At 41.9% G+C, this 22,485-nt stretch overlaps 1 protein-coding gene across 20 annotated transcripts in view; it reads right to left on the minus strand.

Moving 5' to 3' along the window:
• SPIDR (scaffold protein involved in DNA repair) overlaps positions 1–22,485 on the minus strand; it is a 283,040-nt gene that overhangs the window by 94,709 nt on the left and 165,846 nt on the right. For all 20 annotated transcript variants that reach the window (XM_069599972.1, XM_069599975.1, XM_069599974.1 and 17 more), the window contains one exon: positions 754–949. In XM_069599972.1, the coding sequence (XP_069456073.1) occupies positions 754–949 (196 nt within the window). The remainder of the gene's footprint in view (positions 1–753; positions 950–22,485) is intronic.

Raw genomic sequence — 22,485 nt, forward strand, 5'->3', positions numbered from 1 at the left:
TCGACACTAAGCTCTCTGGCAGCTACCCTGGGGCAGGCGGCAGACACAGACACATCTCATGAATTTAACATCACACACCTGTTTGAAACTGTATGTTAAAGCAGTAATGCACTTTGGGCCATATACTGTACATCTGTTAAATTTATTAAAGGGAGATTTCACATAATTCCCTCCAGACACATTTTCTGATAGTCTAAGGGAGGCCCTGCTTGATTCCACACATACAAAGCAGGATGAAAGTCCATTTGCTTTTCTTTCTGGTTTCCCCTCATGTGGTCACCCTCAACATACCCCTAAGCGCTGATGCAGGGAGCCAGGCAACCCTGAGGTAGCTGCGCTGGAGTCAGACACTTGGAGCCCACAGCACCCCAGGAGTGTCCTCTTGCCCACCCCAAGTGTGGCTTAGCGCTCCCCAAGTTCATCATCATGGGTAGTCATGGCTCAGGGTCACTAACATTCCAAAAAGCAATCTCCAGTGTGTAACCTCAAGTTTACGCAACTCTTTATCCCCAGGGCAACAAACATCATGAAGAAGAAAAAGATGATTTTTTTAAATAAATAAAAGAGGCTTAAGTAAGCTCTTAGGCAGTTATGAGAACAGAAAAAAAACTCAAATTTTAATAAATTAGAGTAAATATGACGTATATGTGTGTTGAATACTTGAAGAAGACCAAAGGAAAACACTTCTATAAATACCGGGCCTTTAAATGCAGTATTATTACAAAGCGAAAATTTCTAAGTTGAGGAGTTTACCTTGCTTTCGGGTGAGCTATCGGTTAGGCTCTTAAACTGGAACACCTGAGCCAGAGTGCTGCTCCTCCTCGGACAGGGCACGTCACACTCGTGCCCATCACGTGATGCTTCTGAATCTTCTTTGGCAACAGCTTTCTGACAAAAGTAAGTATTCAGAATAACAGGGCAACTTCCACCTGGGATAATAAGCTTTTGCCTGGAGAGGGAAAGATACGCAAATAAAAATTTATTTGCAATGCTGGATTCCTCTTACTTTCTTGCTAAATCTTGAGTACGAAGGGCAATAGCGTGCTGGCTACGGACACCACAAGCCAGCCCCAGGGACAGCGCCCTGGCCTCTGCTGCTCGGAGCAGATCCTGCCTTGGGAGTCAGGGTGGAGGAGGTGACCACACCCCTGCCAGTGGGAGCTGCTGCAGGGTAGCCTCAGGACCCCTCAGGGGCCTCAGGGGCAGGTACCAGAGGTGAGGGGCACAGAGCTGCCTGATACGGAAGGGAACATTACAACAAGACCGCTCGCCTCTTTCAGAGAAGAAGCGTCAGACACCAAAGGAACTCCACCTTCACTCCAAACAGACACAGTCACTGCAGTGGCTCACATTTGAGCAGGAACAGGACAAGGTTCTCTCGGTGCCTCTCAGACCTCTAAGGCTTATTCCTCACACAGGAGGAGCTGCTTAACATTAAGGGAGACTTAGGACCTCCACTCCCAGGAAGATGAAGGAGATACACTTTCCCCTTTTTCTCCCCCTAGACACAAGGAATGCCTGATGCTGCACAGAAACAAAATGAGAAGATGCTGAAAGGGGAGAGAGAGGAGCAGACAAAAACACCCTCAAAAGCTCACTTTCTCCGACTGAAGGACAAGGAAGGGGCAGCCCAGTGAGACAGAAAAGGTTCAGCAGCTTCCTTTTAGGCAAACATCACAGAAAAACTGTGACCCATGGCCACACATACCAGCCAAGGGCGAGAGGAGCCCACACATGGCCCTCGACAGGCTGCCGTGGGGAGTCCCTGCAGCCCGGTGGGGCTGCCCACACCGCCATCACAGGGGAGATGCCCGACGCCCAGAACCAAGCCCCAGCTCCAGCCCACGCAGTGTCAGAGGAGACCCAGCAGTGCCAGGGCTTCCCCACAACCCAGTCTCCCACCACTGTCCACTGCGGTCAGCAGGGGCCATGTTGGGGGCAGGGACGAGGGGTATCCTGACGTCTCCCTCCGCCTGGTAAAGGGTACCCCCCAACCCCCACTTCTCTTCTCAGAGCAGTCTCAGACAAAGCCAGCTAAAACTGGCTTAAATAAGATCCAGGACCTCATAATGCCTAACATGCACAGTTAACGTCTAAAATCACTTGTTACACAAAGACTGAGGCCAGGAGGAGAAGGGGGCAACAGCGGATGAGATGGTTGGATGGCATCACCGACTCGATGGACATGAGTGTGAGCAAGCTCCAGGAGATGGTGAAGGACAGGGAAGCCTGGCGTGTTGCAGTCCATGGGGTCGCAAAAGGTCAGCCACGACTGAGGGACTGAACAACAAGGTTTGTAAAAGCTCACTTGGTAAATCACATGACAACCAACAACAGCAGTGAACACCAACATGAGGCTGGGCCTGCACGGATTCTTCCGTCAAGGAATATGAAGAATGTGATGTGTTTACTTTCCAGTCCTCTCTCAGGACCTCCCTGACGAGGCAGCGGCGGTGGTGGGCCAGGCTGCCATGCGGGTAGTCACACACAGGGACACACACAGAATCCTAGGGTGTGGAGCCAAGCACCAGGGTTTCGACTGAAGCTCACTTTAGAAAAGAAAGAGAGAGAACCCTGTATATTCAAATAGAAACAGTCATTTGTCAGAATGTTTGCTTTCAAGAAGAACCATTTCCATTGTTCTTTACTGAGTCTGTTATGAACAGAATTCAGGTAAACAGGGAAAAATAGACTGTTTTTTTAATGTCACCAAGGGCACAGGAGGAAAACCAAGTGATACCTCTTTTCATTTTCCAGTGCTTGTCAACCCTGCCAAAGTATGAAATATCCCATTAGCGGCTCAGAACAAACAGTATTTCTTTCACATCACAAATAAGATCAATGTGCCTATTTACTGTCTAGGAAGAAGGTATCCAAATCTGATGGGTGGCAAAGACAACTGCTGGGATTAATGCTGTGACCTAAAGAAAACAAAGACAAACAGAAGGAATTTCCTTACTTTTTTCCTTCTCTCTTTTAATGGCTAGTTAGCTAAGAGTCAGATTGAGAACTGTAGTTGTCAGAAAAACATAAGCCTAGTCTTAATCTACTTTCCACTGAAGACATACCTGGTACCAGTAATCAATTCTGTTTACAATTTCATCCCAACTGGAAGCTCCAGTACAGAGCTGGCTGGTGTAAGCGTCTCCCACCACCACGTGGGACAGGCCGAGGGGAAGAGAGCCCACAGGGGACAGACACCAAGGGAAGCCCTGAGAGAAGCAGAACCACGCCGGTGCTGCCGGAACCCAGGCTTCTGAGGGGAGACAGGCATGGGGCTCTCCAAGTAATTAATCATCTACAGATTGTTATCCCTGTGAGAGGTCTTGTCTGGTTGGTTCACCCATCATTATTTCATACAAATAAAAATGTTTTTCAAATGGATGTTGCTCCTTTTTCTAGCTTCTGTGGTAAAAGCACCTCTTCTCTCTGTACTCACTAGTGCTTTTCAAAATGTTTATGCTGGCCTCTACAACTAAACCCCTCAAATCCTAGAATAGATCATCTGTCTCTTCTTTATCTTTGTTTCTGAGTGCCAGACAGTACCTGACATGTGTAAGGGACTCAATAAATGCTTCCTAAATTAATGGAACCAAAACCACTTTATTACTACTCATCAGATGTGTTTATAAAGAAATAAGCGCGCCTTCTGAACAGATAAGCCAGACCTTTCACAGCTGTGTCCACATTCTTTAGAGGAGGAATCTGGCTGCAGCACACACTTCACATCAGGCTGTGGAAGAATAGAAGGTCGGAGGGGACATGTGCAGGCACAGAGCTTCAGTGCACAGCACACGATGGCTTGGGAGGCAGGAGGAAAGACATGGTTTGGATTCTAAGAAGCCTGGGTTTAAATCCTGGCTTTGCTACTCACTAGCTGTGTGAATGTGGGCAAATGTAACTGATGACTCAGTTTGTATAACAGGGGAGCATGAACAGTAGCTATAAGCAGTGCAGAGATTTCTTCAAGGATGAAGTAACAGCATGGTGTGGAGTTCTGGGAGCAGCTTTGCACAAATAGATGGAGGCTGCCAGTACTGCTGCTCCTCCAAGAATTACATCTTCAGTCACTTGACAGTAGTCACTGTCTCTTGTTTAGCAAAAACTAGGGTAATTCAGTGTTATTTGCCTGTGGCCCATCTTCTTTCTCCTCCTAAAGGTCAGAGAGAAGTCTATGTCATGAGCAGAAAATACTACTCCCCTGCTGCCTCCATGTGCTCATGTGCACGAAGACGCCTGTGTCGCTCCTCCTCTGGCTGGATTCTGCTCTGGGTGCTACTGCACTGGCCACACTCTCATTCAGCCCTCTTCACAACGAGGAGGCCTGTCTGCATTTCCAGAGGAGGTACGATAACAACTGTGTCCACAGCAAGGGTCCACGACAGGGCTGAAACACAAGCCAACGGCTTTAAAGCCAGTCTGTTCTCTTTCCTGGTGGGAGGATGGGACCCACCACTGAATATGGCCAGAAAGGTCCCGCACCATTCCCGGAAGGACAGTGCACGGGACAGGAAGTGGCACGGTCGCCAGGCAGGGGCCAATGTACAGGTCAGCGGAGCCACCGGGACAGTGTGAGACACTGGGGGCGGGGGGGCCCGTCTGACAAGCTGCCACACAGGGATGTAAAAGCAGATGCACAAAGGTCTCTGGTGACAACAGAACCTCAGAGCCGCTTTCTACACCTGTGCCTGGGAGGCAGCCGTGGTGGCAAACAGATTTCAAATAAAATGAAAGAAAACAAAATCTACAGTACAGATCCCAAGGTGCAGGAGCCACGTGTCCAGTCTGCAATGTGGTCAGTACCATACTGGGCAGCACAGATCACTGCACAGAGTTCCATGCAGCTATCGGAGAACTTCATTCTCCAGACAGAAAATAAACCACATTCCATTCACTTGGTAAGCCCTTTTTCATTGATCAGCTTGTTGGATTTGAAAAGGCTATTGTACCTCTTGACTTCTGAGCCACAGCACAAGCTCAGGCCCATCTGGCCCCTCCCCCAGACACCAGCATATGAATCCCTGCGTGAAACCCAAGTTGGCAACAAGACAGTGTTAGCAGTGTTTTCATGAATTTTTAAAAACAGCAAAATATCCTGCCCACATTTTCAATTATTCAAAGAGTGAACGGGCACTCCTCCTCTCACCAAAAATCAGATGTATTCTAAAAAAATTTAAAACCTTAGTCCTAGGAAATATCTCTAAACTGAAGAATCAAACCAATTTAAGAAACAGTAAGTTTTGCTCCCTTTATTTTCAACTTCTTATTTGACAAGATTTATCACCTGGTTCAAATATGTTTCTTTTACCTTCCTATCCAAATAACACCCACATTACCTAAAAAACTGATAAAAACACTGAAGTAGAACACATTTATAACTGTGTGTTATTTTAAATTCCCAGAGTAGACATTAACCCCCTTTTAATCCAAATAAAGACATCACTGACAAACAGTTTATTCCATTCTAAAGTGGACAGCAAAATACATTAAAGATGAATTCATGGAAGAATATAAAATGTAAGACAGACTTTCTCTATAAACCAGAAGCCTAATTCTCCACACCAACATAAGTTTCTTCCTCTGTAAACCAGAAGCCTAATTCTCCACACTAACATAAGTTTCTGGCCATATCCTTTCATAGGCACAGGTCACTGGAAATTCCAGTTTACAGAAAGAACCACCACTTTTCTGGCAGTACGTGTAAACTTTATTTTCAAGGCACAAATCCCACACTTATTCAATAACAAAAATTCTGTCAAAACATAACAGAAAATGCAGAAAAAAAGAAGAAAGCAGGAAAAGCATGGTCTGATGTCAGACTGACCTCGGTTTAAATTCTAGCTATGCTACATGCTGCCAATTTTATCTTCATTAAATTACTTAGATTTTTCTCAACTTTAACTTTTTCATAATTAAAATGGGGATCATGCGTACTTAATGTTGTTACTGTGAGAATAACTGCATATGTTCCAATATACAAGCCAAAGACAGAGACGAGTGCATACCAGGCTTGGCATACATACTGGCTACTAATTAAAATAGTACCTAATATAGCAGCTATTTAAAAAATCTCTAGAGGTTAACAGTATTTGCAGTGTAAGACAGGAAACCTTTAAAAAATTTAGTTTCCTCTGGGTTCATGCTAGTGTATGTATTTCTATATACAACTGGGTAATTAAAGGCCTTAAAAATGTTCATACATTTTTATTTAACAAAGTCATTGTTAAGAATCTATGCCAATGAAATAATCAGAGATGTGGAGGAAAAACACGCAAAAAAACATTAATCATACTCATATATTATAGTGAAATACAGCAAAGAAGCTAACTTTCTAATAAAAAGTAGAAAAATAACGAAACAACTATACAAATGATAGCATAAAGAATCCTAATTAAAGAAAAAGTAGGGGTCTTCCCTGGGGGCTCAGTAGTAAAGAATCCATCTGCCAATCAATGCAGGAGACACAGGTGGATTCCTGGTCCAGGAAGATCCCACATGCCACAGGGCAACTAAGCCGGTGCACCGCAACTACTGAGCCCGTGCTCCAGAGCCCGGGAGCCGCAAGGACTGAGCCCACCTGCTGCAACTCCTGAAGCCCCAGAGCCCAAGCTCCGTAACAAGACCAGCTACCGCAATGAGAAGCCCGGGCACAGCAACAAGGAGTAGCCTGCTGTGGGTACTACCACCGTGGGTGACAACTGTTATATTGCTGAATTAGAGAAACAGACTCAGGCTTGTATGAACTATAAGATTCCCAGATAGTAAGGCTACATATTATTTTTATAATATTCTTACAAGGAGGAAGTGCACAAGGATGCACTGCACCAGAAAACTAAGCAACTTATCCTTAAATAAAAGGATTACACACCAATAAGTTTGAATGCTCTTCTTTGTATTATTGTGTCTTTTTTTCCTACAATAAAAACGTATTCTTTAACAGATATAAATAAGCACTTGAATCAACCTTTTACTTAACAATAAACTGCCTCATCACTTGAATAAACTAAGCAATAACCACTTCCTGTGAGTAACTCTCAAATGAGTCCAAACTGACCCAACTAGTAAGAGTTAACATGCTCCTTATCCCATCTCTTCCTCAGCACCTCAGTTCTATTGTCTGTCTACCTATCTCAGATTTGTGCCACAACAGCACCACCTTTAAAGAGTACTCAGAAAGTATACTACCATCTTTCAGCCACTTTGCTTCATTAAAGCATATTCCACCAGGTTACATAGCACAGTGCTGTGGCTGGACTTCCTACAGCTGTGGTCTCTGCGTAAAGGATTCTCCCTGCTCTATTCAGTTCTGTTTCTTGAAAATCAGAAATAGCCATCTTTATAACAAGACCTAAATTTATGCATTAACAAGGACAGCGCAGGCAGAAACCTGATGCCTCAGGATGGGTTGTGGCCGGCCTCTATCTGTAGGGTCATAAGCATCTCCTGAACCCAAACCTACACGTATTCCCACGTTGCCACACTGCTTTCTCGGGGCCTATCTGAAACCTTTACTTACAGACTTCTCATGTGACTTCAGAACAGAAAGTTTAAATCTGAGCATGAATCAGAACTACAGGCTTGTTACAACACCCACTGCTGGGCCCCACACCCTGAGCCTCTGATTCAGGAGTCTGGGGAGGGGCCGCCTAATCTGTATTGGTTACAGGCTCCACGGTGACTCTGCTGGTCCCCTCACCATACTCTGAGGATTACTGCTCTAGAAAAATCCACACGACCATCACACCTTCCTAACTTCACTCAAGAGACTGGTAGCCCTTTCAAGTTTACTCATTTTAGCTACAAAACACCTGCTCCACTGTCAGGACTTCCTGCATAAAGGGCAGGAAGCTTCTTGGTGGAGTCTTCTGGCTTTGCCAGGACTTGTAGGAAGGCAGCACTTCCTCTTTTGCTCTCCCATCACATCTGGTGACCTGTACAAATCTAAGGCTTTAACTCACTGACTGTTAGGGCTTGGCCTTCTCACCTTTGAATTAACAATAAAGATCTCACTCCATGCAGCAGAAAAAAAGAGAAATAAACTATACCTAATGTCTCTAGCCCACAGGTCAATGGCTGCAAGATAAAAATCACAACGTGATGAAGCATTTTTTTCATATGACGGAGTGAACAGCGCCTCCCTCACATCTCATCCACAGAGCTGGAAGACAAGGCTGCAAGTACTGGCTTGGCCGAAAACTTTGAGTTTCTCTGTTACATCTTAAAAACACCTGGATGAACTTTTTGGCCATCCCAGTGAAATGTATTTTTTTTTTTTTAGAAACTTGCAACATGACACTCCATGCTTCTTTCTAGGTAAAAACTGTCTATTCAGAGCAGCAGTTTGGTACAGCAAGTAGAACAAGAACGTGAAAGTCTAGAGATTTGGGTTCAAATCCCATTTGGTCACTTACAAGCCAGATGATCTGAACTGCATCGCCTAAACAAACAGAATCCTTTTTGTCTTGTACTGGTGAATAACAACATTTAAGTTTGACGATTTTAAGACAACAATGGATACCAAAGTATTTGATACATTAAAATGCTTTATATAAATGATGGTTATTATTCTTCAACAACCTTGGATTATAAAAATTCATCCATTCTAGAAAACTTCCAAATATCATCTTTCCAGTTATAAACAATTTAAAGCTGCAATTTCAATGCAACTTAATGTTATTTAAACAGACAAACAAACAAAAAATATGCTTTTTATAAAACTATCAAAAGTGAGAACTCTTTGGTGTATGATTTTTTAATCAGAAATATATGACTTTCCAAATACATAGGTAACAAAGCCAACTTCAATTCTCAGATGTCTATAACCACAAACCTCAACGTGGAGACCACTTGCAAAGAAAAATGAAACTTAGAAACAAAAAGATGAAGCTACAAGACACAAGACAAGCCAGGAGTCAGAGGAGTGACTCAGTTTTTCCTTATGCTCGCCTTCACTAGAGCGCTGAAGGAAACCCTGGCTCAGGACAGACCAAAGAACCACAGCAGTCAGAATGGCTAAACTTATCTTGTTGTCTAGGTTTCTCATTCCAATGGAGATACCAAGTTGATTTAAAAATCCACTTTTATCAAGAAACGTTACAGTAACTATTCATACAAATAATTTAATCTGCAAATAGATTCAGATCACCAAAAACCAACAAATAGTGTTATGTAAAAGGGATTCTAATAATGGTCACATAATATATAATATAGATCATCTCAACAAAAGATGACAGTATTCACATGTAAAATAAATTTTTTAATGGTTTGATCTTTTGATCTCATAAAGAAAAATAAAAGTTGAGATAACACAAAAAATGAGGAATACACTACAGTATTTGAATAGTGCGTCAAGAAAAAAAGGGAGAAAAACAAATCAAGTGAATTGAAAAACATTTTTCTAAAATCCACAAAATGTCCCAAACTGAAATTTCAGTAGAAAAATTTATGAAAATTAGACCAAAAGGATTCACAATAAATGACATTTAAAGAAACTTGGGAAGACAATGATCACAAAGAACTGAAGTTGACAGTACTAAAGTCAGAGAATCAGTTAATTAAGACTGTCCTCAAAATTCACAAAGCCCGGGTTTAATTATTACCACAAACAAAACCTAGTCTAGCTTCAAAATGAAGGAGCGTCAGCTGAATTAGATAAATGTGCAAGACTCATTAGAGGACACGCTTTAACTTATAAAAGGAATAAGAATGTTCTGGGATCAAAACACTCTTAGAAGAAGCAGTAGCACAACTTCTCTTGAATGGCACAACTTATCTTCATGAAAAAGAAATTAGGGCAAACAAGAATGGCAGAAACCTCAGAATGTAACATAGCAACCAGGGCACAGCAAAACCATAGCAGGGTGTGTCATATGCCAAAATCAAAACCAGTATCTCTATGTGCACTTCACCCATCCAGGAAAAACACTAAAGCAACTAGAGCCAGACACACAAAATACAAGTTTGGGCCTTTAAACAGTAAGAGTGTGCCCCACAAAAGAAAACCTTCCCTTGAGACCCCACAACTAGCCGAGGCTGCAGTCCTGCACGTTAATCCAGGGGAGGGGATGAAACCTTCTGTACTTAGTTTCTCGTAATACCTTCCGCCAGGGGGTCCACCTGACAGTGTGTCCCCCTGAGGGCTACCTAGCCCTGGTCTTGGGTGCCACAGCCCCACAAACACGACTACAGAGCAGAATCTGAGGGTGCTCCCAACTTATCACCAAGGCCTCCTGCGCCTGCCTGACCTGAAAGTGACTGGATGACCGTGGAGCAGTTAGTATGCCATTACCCTTTCAACTCCTTACCATGCAAGGTTAGTAACACAGCTTGAAACATACCTTTAAGCTACAAACGCCTACCCACATTCCCAAGTCTCCTCAGGTACGAGCTTGCCCAGTGCCCTGATCGAGACAAGCAGTGTGTAAGTTCACCGTGCAGAAGCTCTGCTCTGCAATTTAGACAAGTTTAAATAGAACCAGGCTCACCTGTATTCAACACACTATTTGAAAAATTAATAGAAATGAATTTCTACTTAACAAACTTAAATCATTCTTGTTTCTTAATACAAAGACAAGCACATAGGACTGAAGTGGGGTGCCATTGCCTTCTCCGTGTTTTCCTCAATGATGGGATTGTTTCCTTCCATCCACCGGGTACTGTTTAACGCTATCCTCTTTCTGGACTCCATTGAGTGGGCTCCTGGGGGCAGGCCGGGCAGAGCCCTAGTTCCCAGAGAGACACTGAGTCCTTGTGTGTGAGGCTGTGAAAGGGAACGAACTTACACAAATGGAAGTCTTTTTCATATTTCATTTTTGTCTTTAAAACGGTTATAATTTACAAAGTGAATCTTCAAAGGAAACAATTCTACAAGTGTTTCTATCTTCTTTTATGAGTTTATTACTATCTATCAACTAAATATAATACCTATCAACTGAATTCTTGGTTCCTTAAAATGTACAGTTAGAGATATCTATACTTATGGTTGTAAATTATCACTCTGAAAGTATTAGTCACTCAGTCGTCTCAGACTGTTTGCAGTTCCACGGACTGTGGCCTGCCAGGTTCCTCTGTCCATGAAATTCCCCAAGCAAGAATACTGGAGTAGGTAGCCATGCCCTTCTCCAGGGGATTTTTCTGACCCAGGGATCAAGCCCAGGTCTCATGCATTGCAGGCAGATTCTTTACCATTTGAGCTACCAGGGAAGCATACAATGGTAGAGATGATCTTTGTGTCATTTTTGTCAAAACAGACCAAAAAAGCTATTGACATTAATTCAAAATAGCCTGCTGCACCCTCTCAGAAAATAAAACAACACTCAAGTATTTCATATAATTACAAATTTTATACTATTTCAGAACTTCCCTGGTGGTCCAGTGGTTACCAGTTCACCTGCAAATACAGGAGACATGGGTTCAACCCCTCGTCCAGAGAGATTCTACATGCTGTGGGGCAACTAAGCCTGCATGCCACAAGTACCAAGCTTGTGCTCTAAAGTCAGTGTGCCACAACTGCTAAAGCCCGCATACCCTGGAACCCACGGTGCTCTGCAACAAGAAAAGCCGCTGCAATGAGAAGACTGTGCACCATGACAAAGAAAGTAGCCCTCGCTCGTCGCATCTAGAGAAGAGACCATATAGAGCAACCAAGGCCCACCACAGCCAAAACTAAATAAATTTTTAAAAATAAAAAGTTTATACCATACCAATTAAATGCTTCTCTAGTACATTTACTGAGCACTTATTATACACAAGAAATTACTCAGTAAACCAAATGATACAAATAAAGAATAGGATTAACACAATAAGAAGCTGTCTATTAGGAGAAGGAAAGCATAAAAAGAACATACATTGTTAAGTTAATTATAGTAATGTGTAATAATTATAATATGTTTATTATTATGTTTATGTTTCATGCACTAATTTAAAGGAACATTTTATAAATTACTTTCCCTTAAATTATCTCACTTGATTCTTGTTAACTGCCCTAAGAGGAAAGTAGGGCACACAGAATCATCTGCATTTTAGAGGTGAAGCCTGTGGTCTGCTTGGAAGATGAGTGAAAAGCAGGACAGGAACCAGGGTGCAGTCGCCTGCACTGGCACCTGGACGTGGCCAAGCATATGACAGCAATCAAGAGAGCCAGCATTTCCTTATGCTTAGGCGCCAGACACCCTCCTCTCATGAGCACCTTTAACCTCAAAGCAGACCCCCTGAAGCACAGAAAAGTGCAATAAGAATACATAGCTAGCAAGTGGGAGGCCAACATCTGAGCAGAGGCAGTCTGTCTGGAAAACCATTATTTTCACTGGCATTTGTGTGTCTTCTCTGAATAAATGTCTACTCATGCTCCTTGTCTACTTTAGCCTCATTCTTTTGTATATGGATACCCGGTTTTCCCAGCCACTATTTGTTGAAAAGACTATCTTTTCCACATGAATGGCTTCGGCACCTGTGTCAGCATTCCACTGACCATCCGTGTAAGGGTTTATCCTGGGTATTCTGTTCAACTCACTGTCTATATGTCTACCTTTATGTCACTATCTTATTAGTGATTATTATAGCTTTGCAGTAATTTTGAAATGAAGAAATGTGAGTCTTCTAGCTTTAGCCTTTTTTTCAGGATTATTTTGGCTATTCAGAGTCTCCTGAGACACTATAAGAATTTTTTTTTTAACTTTTATTTATTTAAATAGTTGTGGTGTGTGGGTTTCGTTGCTCTACGGCAGGTGGGATCTTCCCACATCAGGGACGGAACCTGAGTATCCTGCACTGGTAGGATCCTGCACTGGATTCTTTACCACTGAGCCACCAGGAAAGCCCATATGAATTTTAAGATGAGGTTTCCTGTATAACAAACAAAAACAGAAAAACTATCCCCTAAATTCAAATCCTTTGATAAAGACTGTATTGATTCTATGGATAGCTTTGGGTAGTACTGACATTTAATATTATTAGTTGTCCAATCCATGAACATTTTTAGGTGCACATATGTTTGTAACTGTTATCTCTTCTTGATGTACTGAAACTTTTATCAACATAAATGCCTTTCCTTATCTCTTATAATCTGAGTTAAAGTGGACATTGTCTCACAATCATCTGAGTACTATTGGCGTGGAATATCTTGCTCCATCCCTTTACTTTCATTCAATCTCTTTGTGTTCTTACACCTAAGCTGAATCTCTGGTAGACAGTATACAGATGGATCCTTTGGGGGGGTCGGGGGGAAACTCAGTTTGCCAATCTCTACCTTTTAATAGCTGAGTTTCACTCATTTACATTTAATGTGATTAATGATAAAGGCAGATTTGCTTTTGGCATTTATAAATTGGTTTCCTAGTGTTTTTTTATTCTTCTTTTTATGTATGTGGTTTTTATTCTTTTTAGGTATGTCTTTTGGTTATTGTTCTTTAGTTCCCTCGTTACTGCTCTTTAAATACTTAGTTGATTTTTAGGGAGTGTATCATTTTAATTCTCTTCTTTCCTATTCTGTGTTTTTAAATTTTCTTAGTAGTTACTTTGGAAATTACAATTAGCATCTTCAAAGATGTAACAACCTGGTCTGAATAATCTCAAAGTAGTTTCAATATCATAAACACTCTGCTCCTGTACATCTCCATCTCTTCCCCTTTATATGGTTATTGTCACAGATTACAACTTTATATATTATATATCCATTAAATGTCCACAGAGATTTATAACAATTGGTGTATATAGGAAAAAGTGAGAAATTACAAATATCTAAAATACAATAATATCAGCTTTTATATTTTACCTATGTAGTTACCTTTAAGGAGAAGGCAATGGCACCCCACTCCAGTACTCTTGCCTGGAAAATCCCATGGACGGAGGAGCCTGGTGGGCTACAGTCCATGGGGTCACTAAGAGTCAAAAACGACTGAGCGACTTCTCTTTCACTTTTCCCCTTCATGCATTGGAGAAGGAAATGGCAACCCACTCCAGTGTTCTTACCTGGAGAATCCCAGGGACGGGGCAGCCTGGTGCGCTGCTGTCTATGGGGTCTCACAGAGTCGGACACGACTGAAGTGACTTAGCAGCAGCAGCAGTTACCTTTACTGGTGTTCATTTTTTTTCTTATGGATTCAAGAGGCTGTTTAGTATCCTTTCATATTAAGGAGTCACTGAAGCAGTCACTTCAGCATCTGTTACAGGGCAGTTTAAGACACTGATTTACAGAGTCTGACTAATAACTCCAATGTGTGTGCTTCCTCTGGGATGGTTTCTGTCAAATTATTTCCTGTGAAGGAGAAATACTTTTCCTGTTCCTTTGTATGTTTTTTCTTTAGAACTGGGTACTGTGAATATTATGCTGTGGTAATTCTAGAAATCTAATTTCCCCACTCCTTGAGAACAATTTTTGTTTGCTGAGAGCTGGAGCTATCCTGTGACTCTTCCAAAGCAGTTCTGCAAACTGTATATTCTTACTGTATGTGAGAAACTAAACTTTCTCTTCATTTGTCTCTAATGACAACCACAGACCTAACCAAAGGATTCTTCAAAAGTCTGACTCCCAAGAGTGGGGGAAGGGAGAGTTCTGTCTCTTAAATCCCCTAATATCTGGAGAGCAACTTCAGCCCATAGTGGAGTGAAACAATGGCTGACCTCTCTGTCATGCCCACAGTAATCAAAAGCAGCAAGCAACAATCAAAACTCGCAACCTTCATTGCTGGAGGACAAAATCCTCGTTGCCTACCATGGCATCAGCAAGCTGCATGAGGAATGCTTTAGTGCCTGACAGATTCCTGCCACAGGGCTGGAGGTGGCCGATGGCAGCCACGGCAGCGTGAACGTTGAATTCGATCAAGATTTACTGAAATTTACCATTGTCTTCATCACGTTCTCCTGAACACTGCAAGTGTCCTATTAGGTCCAAAGTTCCAAACAGTTGCCTGAGACATTTTTAAAAGTTCAGTTGTTGTTTTAGTGGAGGAACATGTTCCTGGAACTTCCTGTTCTGCCATCTTCCTTGACTTGGTTCCAAAACTAGCTCATACTTACTAAGAACTTACTTTGTGCCAAGTACTATGCTGAACAGTCTCCACCCTCATATCTCCCCACTGTGAGAGCGTGTTATGAGGCTTCCCATCATACAAGTGAGGGATCAGAGGCAAAGCAACAAGTCTAATCAAAGAGACGCAAAATAGTTGATCTGGGACACAAGGCAGTTTAGCATCAGATTTGTTCTCTTAACCACTACACTTTGCACAAAGAACTTCAGTAGAGCTAGAAAATACCTTTAAAAATCATCAGGTTTGGGTCACTCATTTTGTAAATAAGAAAACAAAAGTTCAATAAAGTTAGTGAATTGTCCAAAGGTCACACAAAGAGTCTATAAATCCAAAGTGATGATTATCACTTAGTCTACTAATTCCCAGCTCTTCTCTATCATACACCCTCACTTCTCTGAGCACCAAGGCATTTGGAATTTGCAGCAAAATCTCTGCCTCAGTAGAAGTATCTTTAGAAACAATGGCACAGTCCAGAACTCACATTCTTCAGACATATGGCCTATCTTCCAAAACCAGGTTAATCTCCACTATCTCCAGAAAGCCTACCATCATAAGCCCAGTAAATGCAGTCTCCATTCTGTCTGTACTGCCTGCATGGAGTTCACTGCCTTACATTACAATTATTTATGTAGTCATGTGTTTAAAGTCTTTGAAAGAGAAAAGAAATTGTGTTTTCTCTTTATCTATCACATGGATATATAAATAAAATTAGGTCTAAAACAAATATGTGCTTAGTGAGTGATAAATGAAAGCTTTCTGCCCAGAAACACAGATTAAATCTACTTAAAATATGACAGCCATTGCATCATGTCTATGCTAAGATATCCCTGATGGCTCCATATACAGAATAGAATCCACTGTCCTTAGTGTGATATGTGAGCACATTCGTCTCTGTAGTGTAGTGGTTATCACATTCGCCTGACACACAAAAGGTCCCTGGTTCAAAACCGGATGGGAACAGACTTTTAGGGAGCCCCTGGTGGCTCAGATGGTAGAGTCTGCCCGCAGTGCAGGAGGTCTGAATTCAATGCCTGGGTCCAGAAGATCCCCTGGAGAAGGAAACCGCAACCCACTCCAGTATTATTGCCTGGAAAATCCCGTGGACGGAAAAGCCTGGCGGGCTAATCGCAAAGAGCTGGACACGACTGAGCGCGTACACATTCACTTTCAACTTCTGAAAATGGCCTGCAGAGCCTTCAGGGGTGAAATTTTAACTTATATATGTCTCAGCACATAATACTAGGTCTTGTATGTACTAAGTGACAGTGGCTTAAACTATAGTGAACATGATCTAAGATAAAAGTAAAAAGCAGAAAAATGATTTAAAATATGTAACAATGGCTCCAGAGAGCTTTGAAATCTTTTTCCCAGGAGATTTTCAAGATAAAAAAGAGACAGTCATCTGCCTCCAGTAACTGTCACCCCATCTGGAGACAGAAGCTGGACTCTACCAGTCCTTCCCAGTCCAACAGTTCAGTGACAATCCACTTAAAAGTGCGTACTCTCTGTCAGGGAAGAGAAGAAAGCAGACGTGTACCTGTGGCTGGATATGAAAACTCAGGGGAGGACATCACTTTAGATTAGAGGAGGAAAACAGTTCAAGAAAGAAAAAATTTGAATACAAATATCAGATCCTTATCAATAATAGTCTGGTACATACTGTTTACATAATTTTCAGCCAAAAAGAAAAAATAATTTCCCACTTGAAATTTTATTCTTTTAGTAATATTTAATACTTAAATCTTAATAAACAGGTTAAATAGTAATTTATGGACTAGCATATGTATTTATATTATATTTAATACAATGCAAGTATTAAAACGATATAAAGACTAGGAAGACTACTGTGAAGAAAGCTGAGCACCAAAGAATTGATGCTTTTGAACTGTGGTGTTGGAGAAGACTCTTGAGAGTCCCTTGGACTGCAAGGAGATCCAACCAGTCCATTCTAAAGGAGATCAGTCCTGGGTGTTCTTTGGAAGGAATGATGCTAAAGCTGAAACTCCAGTACTTTGGCCACCTCATGTGAAGAGTTGACTCATTGGAAAAGACCCTGATGCTGGGAGGGATTGGGGGCAGGAGGAGAAGGGGACGACGGAGGATGAGATGGCTGGATGGCATCACTGACTCGATGGACGTGAGTCTGAGTGAACTCCAGGAGTTGGTGATGGACAGGGAGGCCTGGCGTGCTGTGATTCAAGGGGTCGCAAAGAGTCGGACACGACTGAGCGGCTGAACTGAGCTGAACTGAACTGTGGGCTTATTTTACTAAGTATAATGTCCTCAAGGTCTATCCATGTCACAAAGGGCAGAAAAAATTTTCTTTTTCTCATGGCTGAGTAATATTTTACTGTGTATATAAGTCACATCTTCTTATTCATTTATTCATGGATACTCAAGTTGTTTCCATATCTTGGTACTGTGAATAATGCTGCAATACACATGGGAGTACAGGTATCTTTTTGGTATCTGATTTTCATTTCAAAGACTATAGAGTCATACATTAAATGTTTATTGAAATATTAAGTAAAAATATGTAATATGACATGATTAAAATAACTGCAACAGTAAAAAAGATATAAATGAGTAAATACTACACGAAAATGAAAAAAAACTAAATAGTTTATTATAATAATGGGATTTAATTAGGTGCCTTTCTAAATATTTATGAGAATCACTCTTCTTTATTGTATTGAAGATACCAAATCAAACAGTGGTAGAGTAACCAATTTTAAAGCTAGTGTGAAAGCTGAAACAGCAAAGTTAGGACTCAGGTCAAGATGTGAGAAAGTAATTCTGTTTGGAAGCTCCCTGTGAAAATTATAAAAGAAATATATTTGAATTGAGAAACACTTTTATTTGATATGCAGCCACACAGGTATACTTGACAGGCCCTAACTGGGCAGCCTGGGGCCACCTCAAATAGGGTCTGAATGCATGAACAGTTCAAGCCTCCAAGTGTGAAGGTTTTATGAAACACCTGCCCTGAGCCAGGCACGCTGCATGTTTCACCTGGATGAGCTATTAGGTCCATCCTCCAAAGGAGGTGCTGTTGGCATCACAAATACAGGTGAAGAAACCAATGCGGAAACAGGTTAACATACCAAGATCACAAAGCCAGGAACAGAGAAACTAAGTGTGAACTAACATTGTCTTATGTGGATCTAACATAAGACCTAGAAAGGACACCCCCAGAAACAAAGGAATCATCAGTTTCATTTTACAGAACAGTCCAAAGGGGTTGTTTAAAGTGAAATGCTTATTTTTTCAGAAGAAAACCCACATAGATACTAACTCTTCAAGTGGTAAAATGTGGGATCTGTTGTAGACTTAAGAATAGATAGATTTCCCCAAGGCTTACATAAAGGGGACAGGAGAACAGGAAGAAAAACAGTTGTTCTGATTACGAAAACCATAAACAGTCATTACAGGCAACTTGAGAAAATCAGAAAAGTACAAAAAAGAATCATTAACAAGCAGACAGGCATTTGAATATGCTGGTATATTTCTGTAATTCTGGTGGAATATGTCAAAGCAATTACACTGGGCTTCTTGAATATCTGTCCCTAAACAAACCCAGAATTTTGGCAAAATGATTATGTAATCTGAATCCCTTGGTTTAAACTGGAAGGCTTTTCACGGAAGAGAGAATTCTACGTGAATTGCTAGATGCAAGAAAAGCTGCAAGTGTAGATGAGAAAAACAGAAAGTATGGATGCTTGGCCCCTGAAGACACAGAAATGGAACTGTGAGTGGCTACCTGAAGATGTCTAGGAAAGACACTGGCACCAAGAATCTGAACACCAGTGGACAGGTGGTCCCCTTGGCTTACCAGGATGAGGTGTGGAAAAACAGATTTGGAAATGCCAGGTGAGACTGTAACAGAGCGACAGTTCCTAACAAGATGGTTGAACAGATATCAAGTTTCGCAGACATGTGCACGTCAGAATACAAGGAAGAGTGTGAATACAGGAGGAACTGGGAGATACTCTTTAATGCAGCCAACAACAACCACCACCACTTTTGATAAGATCGTCTGCAATTTTCTCAGGTGTGGCACATCAACATAACATAAGCAAGGAAATGTTATCACTCTGAGAGTTATATCTGCTTATTTTCCCAAAGAGAATAAGCATTTCACTTCAAACAAGTAACACTGTATTACATGTTAGTCTTCAGAAGTTGATTACATAAAACAAAATCAGGAACAACAGTTTCTGCTTGTGCTTGGTGAAGTCAACCTGATCTGAAGGAGAAAACTTGGATTTAGGTCCCAGACGGAAGAATCCAGTATTCTTGCCTGGAGAATCCCATGGACAGGGCAGCCTGGGAGGCTACAGTCTTTAGGGTCGCAAGAGTCAGACATGACTTAGTGCTATCTTTCTTTTCTGGAAGATATAAGATACTACCATACAGTTTATGCTATGAAGATTTCTTTCCTAATTTCCTTCTTCACAAAAGGAGTAAGGTCCCACAAACACAGCACTGTATACTGCTGCCACCCAGCCTCACCTTTAAACCCACTGCAAACAAGCCCAGGGCTGTGTCTGTGTCTCCCACACTTGACTCCTGTCTGCTCAATAGCCACAGCAGAGAGAAGAGGAAATCTCACCAGCAGTCAGATCACCCCTGCCTGACCACCGCTGTCTTCATGCCACTAGACACTTTATAGATGGGGAAGCAAACACACCAGACAACAGGTGGTGACTCACGGGGGTCCCAGAGCTCAGGAAAGAGCATGGGCTCAGGTCAACAGGGCTGCTCAAAGCAACTGCTTCCAACAAAAGACGTACAGCCACGCTGGTTAGACAGTCAAGTCTAGGCAGAGTAAAACCGATTTTTTAAAAAGAATATGCAGTTTTAGTCAGATGACACACTAGAATACAGGCAGTAGTTCAGTTCAGTTGCTCAGTCGTGTCTGACTCTTTGCGACCCCATGAATCGCAGCACACCAGGCCTCCCTGTCCATCAACAACTCCCGGAGTTCACTCAGACTCACGTCCATCGAGTCCGTGATGCCATCCAGCCATCTCATCCTCTGTCGTCCCCTTCTCCTCCTGCCCCCAATCCCTCCCAGCATCAGAGTTTTTTCCAATGAGTCAACTCTTCGCATGAGGTGGCCAAAGTACTGGTGTTTCAGCTTTCCTTCCAAAGAAATCCCAGGGCTGATCTCCTTTAGAATGGACTGGTTGGATCTCCTTGCAGTCCAAGGGACTCTCAAGAGTCGTCTCCAACACCACAGTTCAAAAGCTTCAATTCTTCGGCGCTCAGCCTTCTTCACAGTCCAACTCTCACATCCATACATGACTACTGGAATAACCATAGCCTTGACAAGACAGACCTTTGTTGGCAAAGTAATGCCTCTGCTTTTGAATATGCTATCTAGGTTGGTCATAACTTTTCTTCCAAGGAGTAAGTGTCTTTTAACTTCATGGCTGCAGTCACCATCTGCAGTGATTTTGGAGCCTAAAAAAGTAAAGTCTGACACTGTTTCCACTGTTTCCCCATCTATTTCCCAGGAAGTGATGGGACCGGATGCCATGATCTTTGTTTTCTGAATGTTGAGCTTTAAGCCAACTTTTTCACTCTCCTCTTTCACTTTCATCAAGAGGCTTTTGAGTTCCTCTTCACTTTCTGCCATAAGGGTGGTATCATCTGCATATCTGAGGTGATTGATATTTCTCCCGGCAATCTTGATTCCAGCTTGTGCTTCTTCCAGTCCAGCGTTTCTCATGATGTACTCTGCATAGAAGTTAAATAAGCAGGGTGACAATATACAGCCTTGACGTACTCCTTTTCCTATTTGGAACCAGTCTGTTGTTCCATATCCAGTTCTAACTGTTGCTTCCTGACCTGCATACAGATTTCTCAAGATGGTCTGGTATTCCCATCTCTTTCAGAATTTTCCACAGTTTATTGTGACCCACAGTCAAGGGCTTTGGCATAGTCAATACAGCAGAAATAGATGCTTTTCTCGAACTCTCTTGGTTTTTCCATGATCCAGTGGATGTTGGCAATTTGATCTCTGGTTCCTCTGCCTTTTCTAAAACCAGCTTGAACATCAGGAAGTTCACAGTTCATGTATTGCTGAAGCCTGGCTTGGAGAATTTTGAGCATTACTTTACTAGCATGTGAGATGAGTGCAATTGTGCGGTAGTTTGAGCATTCTTTGGCATTGCCTTTCTTTGGGATTGGAATGAAAACTGACCTTTTCCAGTCCTGTGGCCACTGCTGAGTTTTCCAAGAATACAGGCATAGGCAGTTAAATGCAACATGTTTTTCAGAAGAGAACTGTTATTATTCCAAAATCCTGTGTAATTTTAAAATGTCCATTCTTCCTACAGGTGACTTTTTTCACCTCTATGTCCAAAACTGCTTTTATTTTTCCTTTTACATTATACAGTAATCACTTTCAGGAATGCTCCAGAGTAACTAGCGCCAGACTAGAGAAAGAAACAAGAGCAAACATTCCTCGGAGCCTAAAACAAACCACATCACCAGCAACCACAAAGGATATTAAAATCTACAGATAAGGTCACACACTGCACAAGATACACCAGAGCATATTTCACTGGCTTGTTACAAGGTTAATGTGCAATTCAAGCCTTCCTTAGGTTTGAAAACAGGAGAGCTTGTATTTACCTGGAACTGGGTTTGTAAAGATGACAATAATCCCCATGTTCTGAATGTAAGCATAATTTGCTCATTATCTATTAGTATCTTCTGGAATAAAGACATTGTGAGGCTTTTTCTCTTTGGGAGTACATAATTTGTGTTCAGCTGGAGCTATATAAAGGTTCAAGACAAAATTTTTACATTTGCATAATATGAATATTTGTACCAAACTCAAAGAGCTCCATTTTTAAAGAATATTAGAAATGTACCAGCATAGCAACAGAAGCATCAGCGTATAAAGCAGGCTTCTTTAAACCAATCACAGAATTCGAAAGTCTGGTGCACATCTGAAAAAGACCTTAGGTGTCTCAAGGACCACACCAAAGGCTCATATCCTCAAATAAGTAGACCTGTATACAATGCTGGCCAACAAAATAAACTAAGAGTCTGAAAGACAGTTGGGCAGTGGGGGCTTCAGGCTACATGGGAAGTGTTCAGCCAATGCATCTTTCGTCCACCATCATTTACAAATTAATATGGTGACAAAGCGTCTGTCTACAATGTGAGAGACCTGGGTTCAATCCCTGGGTTGGGAAGATTCCCTGGAGAAAGAAATGGCAACCACTCCAGTACTCTGCCTTGAAAATCCCATGTACGGAAGAGCTTGGTGCAGGCTACTATCCATGGGGTCACAAAGAGTCAGGCATGACTGAGCGACTTCACTTTCAATGACGCAGTTAACATGCTTTAAAAATGAGAAACATACACATCAAACATTGTACAACCAGTTTCTGAGCTGCCTCCAACTTAGGAAATAACCAAACACATGCACAGACAGTATTTA

The sequence above is a fragment of the Ovis canadensis genome, chromosome 9 (genome assembly GCF_042477335.2).
Source record: "Ovis canadensis isolate MfBH-ARS-UI-01 breed Bighorn chromosome 9, ARS-UI_OviCan_v2, whole genome shotgun sequence".
Classification (NCBI taxonomy): Eukaryota; Metazoa; Chordata; class Mammalia; order Artiodactyla; family Bovidae; genus Ovis; species Ovis canadensis.